Source organism: Anguilla anguilla, chromosome 11 (genome assembly GCF_013347855.1).
Source record: "Anguilla anguilla isolate fAngAng1 chromosome 11, fAngAng1.pri, whole genome shotgun sequence".
NCBI lineage: Eukaryota > Metazoa > Chordata > Actinopteri > Anguilliformes > Anguillidae > Anguilla > Anguilla anguilla.
The window spans coordinates 2,325,238-2,329,427 of record NC_049211.1 but is presented as its reverse complement, the minus strand read 5'-3'; the positions used below and the strand labels follow the sequence as shown (position 1 = coordinate 2,329,427).

The 4,190-nt window shown below is 44.1% G+C and overlaps 1 protein-coding gene across 1 annotated transcript in view; it reads left to right on the top strand.

Annotated features, from left to right (window-relative positions):
- Nucleotides 1-4,190, top strand: part of LOC118207230 (vesicle-associated membrane protein 3-like) — an 11,350-nt gene continuing 7,160 nt past the window's right edge. The window contains exons 1-2 of the mRNA XM_035380592.1: nucleotides 1-152; nucleotides 2,824-2,899. Coding sequence (XP_035236483.1) covers nucleotides 151-152; nucleotides 2,824-2,899 — 78 coding nt within the window. The 5' untranslated portion in view covers nucleotides 1-150. The remainder of the gene's footprint in view (nucleotides 153-2,823; nucleotides 2,900-4,190) is intronic.

The following is a 4,190-nucleotide window of genomic DNA, read 5'->3' as shown; positions in this document are numbered from 1 at the left end:
CCGTTAAAACCGCAGTGCTCAGCACTGTGTGTGTACTGTGTCTTTAATACTTTGCTCCGAGGTAGGAAAAGGTTGGTGAGTTTGTTGGCATCGCCTTTAGCTAGTTCGTCAGCTTCTCTTGGGTTATTATTCTTCCATTGAACCAGAAACATGTAAGTATTCACCCGTCTTTTTTATATAGGTTGACGTTAGCCCACGCAGTTTACTCGACAAAAAAGTAGGTTGTAGCTAAGTTATCTAGCTACTTGGGAAATGCTAGTGGCTAACGCTACGCCTAAAGTATAGGAGTGGCTCCGGGATGAACTCAGTCCTGGATCCGGAGATCACCGGGGATTTTGAGAAATTGTCCCGTAGTTCATAGGGAACACGTAGCCTAGGCCTTTTACGATTAACTGTGTCTTGGTCGCAAAAAAAAAACCAAAACAAGTTCGCTCGCTTGTTCTTAGTTAAATTAGCCTAATTTAGAAAAATAGTAAACTTGTATTAGTTAAGCTAACGTCAATGTTGATTTCCTCCGTTCATGTGTAACGCCAGCTGTTTCACTAGCAAACTTTATTTTTCTGTCATCCACGCTGATCATTTCCAGAATTCCGAGCAAACTACCCTGTTTGCACTACGAAAAAACAACTAAAACGAAAACTAGTGTTGTTAAGTGCTATAAGTTATGAAGTTACCAGTGTTTGTGAAGTTGGCTAGTTAGCGAGCAAACTTCGCAGCAACTAACTGCAAGTATGGGAGTACAACGTAATGTCGTTAGGTTAATAATCACTCGACGTTACATTGATTATCTTATGTTTGACATGTTTGTTTTACCTGGCCTGTCATAATGAGTGAAATAAGCCGATATTGTATAATATCTGTACTGTTTGTTCCAAACGCCTTGTGTAACGTTACCGGATATGGAAATCTTCACTCCACAATTCCCTCCTCCCCTAGCAAAAAAAAAAAAAAAAAGAATAGCAATGATTCTTCTGGTTAGAACAGTGCGTGATATGAGGACATACTTTTGGAATTATAATATCTTACAGCATCTGGAATGTAAGGGTGCCATGATTTTTTCGCAAAATAAATTCCTACTTAATGCAACAGACTCGATCTGTCGCAGAAAGGCTTTGACTGTTTTCTGGGCCTCGGAAGTCTACCAATACCGAGACATTCGCAGTGGTAATGGTGAGTTATGAAAGCAGTTATGGACCAGATCTGCGGTCTTATTAAATCAAAATAGTCCAGTCAGAACGCACTGTCTTCTTTCGATTGTCTAATTTGATTAGTCATTGAGGCCATAAATGATTTACAGTGCCCACCATTTATTCTTGATTTAGCTCTGTACTCCACAAAGAGTAGAGTAGGCTACAGAGCTAAATTTGGTGATTTGTGATTTGCAGTCGAATTATTCATATGAGGTTAAAGTGCATATTCTCAGCTTTAAGTTAGGTGTATTTTTAGACATTTTGGTTTCACCATATGGAAATTACAGCACTTTTACAGGCTCTTTTAGGTTATTCTTAGGAAGATCTAACCTGGCCATCCTATTTTTGCAGTTAACTGTTGGATTCTATCTTGCAATGTAGCCTCTGTAGTTCGGTTTGTGAAGTCTTCTGTAGTCGATAGTCACGGACACATCCACGCCTGCCTCCTGAAGAGTGTTTTGGATATGTTTGGGCGTTTTCCTTTGTTATGATGAGAATTCTTCCATCGTCAACGGTAGAGTTCTACAGATGATTCAGAATGCCGCTGCCCAACTCATCTACAACCTCCCCAAATTCTCCCACGTCACTCCTCTGCTGCGATCACTTCACTGGCTACCGGTCGCCGCCAGGATCCGGTTCAAAGCCCTGACCCTTGCCTACACTGCTGCCAACAGGACAGCCCCCATCTACTTGCAGGACATGACTCGATTCTATGTGCCTGCTCGACCACTCCGCTCTGCGGCAGCAGGGCGCCTTGTAACCCCTCCCACTCGCCCAAAGGGATCACAGAGCTTCTCCACCCTAGCTCCCCAGTGGTGGAACGAACTCCCCGTCCCTCTGCGAACCTCCCCCTCACTACCCATCTTCCGCCTTGGCCTGAAGACTCATCTCTTCAGACTATACCTGGACTAACCACCACCACGCTGTATATTTCACTCTTTAAACCCCCCCCCCCCCCCCTTTTCATGTCACTTGTTACATGTTGCCCCATCCCAGCACTTCTTGGTAATTTGTATTTGTCCTAATACTGCAGCTTATTCTTCTGCCCAGTTGGCTTTTCAGAGGTTAGGCCAGAATAGTGTTCACTGTGTTCTCGGCTAGAAATAGCTGTACAAAATAAGTATTGTACCTTACTGAACCCGTGTTCAGCAGTTGTCTATGACCATGAAATGCACTCTTTGTACGTCGCTTTGGATAAAAGCGTCTGCCAAATGAATGTAATGTAATGTAATGAGTTGTTCTGTGGCCTACCGGGCCCTTGGCAAATACTGAGCTCAGTGCCCTCTTTCGTCGTAACGATGTTCCAAACAGTCGATTTTGGTTAGCATACAGTTTTGGTTGGCTTTCTCTTCTCATGTCTCATAATGGCTTCCTTGACTTTCATTGACACAACTTTGGTCCTCATGTTGACAAACACCGACAGCAGACTCCAAAGGCAATCTAAAGCCTAGAATCAAGACTGTATATTGGAAGTTCCCTTACACCTTATAATTGTTTGTTTACAAGTCAAAAATTGTGGAGCACAGAGCCAAATCAGGGGGAAATATATTTGTCCCAAACATTATGGAGGGCGCTGTAAATAGAGTGTTTGCTGGTGAAGTCAAACGGTTGAGGCTGTGAGTTTGATTGGCAGGTCGTCTGTTCCGGAAGGATCCAGGGGAGCGGACGGCAGCAGGAAGCTGCAGCAGACGCAGAACCAGGTGGATGAGGTAAGAGCTCAGAGGTTCGAGCCGCAGAACCAGGTGGATGAGGTGATGAGGTAAGAGCTCGGATCTGAGCTGCTGCCCAGAGCCGCTCCTACCTTCCCTACGGTGTTCTGTCCATCATTCCCTTTTATCAGGACCCCCGCTTACGATTCTGTGTCTTTCGCAGTATGCCCAGTATTACCTCAGGTTTATTCATTAGTCAAGTCTTTGTAGGGTCCGTTACGACTGTAGAACTTTTGACGTGTATCATTTGGGCTGTTGATGTTAAACAATATTTGGGTGTTCGATGATCCAGCACCACTAATGGCTATTTTAACAGGTAACGAAGCGTTAGTTTTAAAAGGAACTAAGGTTTGTATAAAAAGCTTAAGTCAGGCCAGTTTCACAGACACAGATTGAGCCTAGCCTTGCGCCTGTCATATTCTGTTGCTATGAGATACCGGTCTGTGGCGGCGGGGCAGAAATAAACGCAGATGTTGCACTGCAAGGAGAACCATTGTGAGGTCACAGGGGAAACGAGAATCGGCTTGTGTTGCAAAACAGACTTGACACCTCATGATGCATTACACCTATACATTGTTGTTTTTTTAAATTAATTGGCGGGTACCAATTAATAATAATAATAATAAAGTGTGAAATGGGCATGCATACCTCTTGCATACCAGTGTCCAACCACTGGGCGTCGCTCAATCACCTTTTCTCGGTCCACCGCTGGAATATAGTCTATCTCCTCGGATATTAGCGAGGCGATGATTCTGTGCAGCAAACGAGTCGCGCGCCTGCCTGCTGATTAAGTCTGCCACCAGGCACGAGAGAAAGTATTATTGCATCGAATGTCGCGATGCAAAACAAAGGCGCTTCTGAGCGCGTGATTGTGCCGTGTTTCTCGGAATTAAATTACAGCAGGCTCCCGCATAACTGTCTCATACCCACCCCTACCAGATTATCCGACGTCCCCCTTTAAATGTTAATGTCAATTACTAGTCTCGATTCACAGGCTGGCAAAGTGCCAACTTCTCCGTGAGTGCAGTGCGTCCATTGGCTATTTGTGTTTTTTGCGCAAGATTCAGTTGCGATTGATTCACAATGAAAACAACACGAAGTGAAAACAAACGGTTTGGTTAGTTGAATGGCTTCAATTTAGCCTATTCACTTACTGAAATCGCGTCAACTGCCCTGTTTATTTTTATCCGGCTTTTCAGGAAGCCTATCGATTTTCCAGTCTGGTCTCATTGAGGTCGGTTTTGCGGGGTTAACCGAGATTTAAATTGTCTCGTAAACGCAATGTTTACTT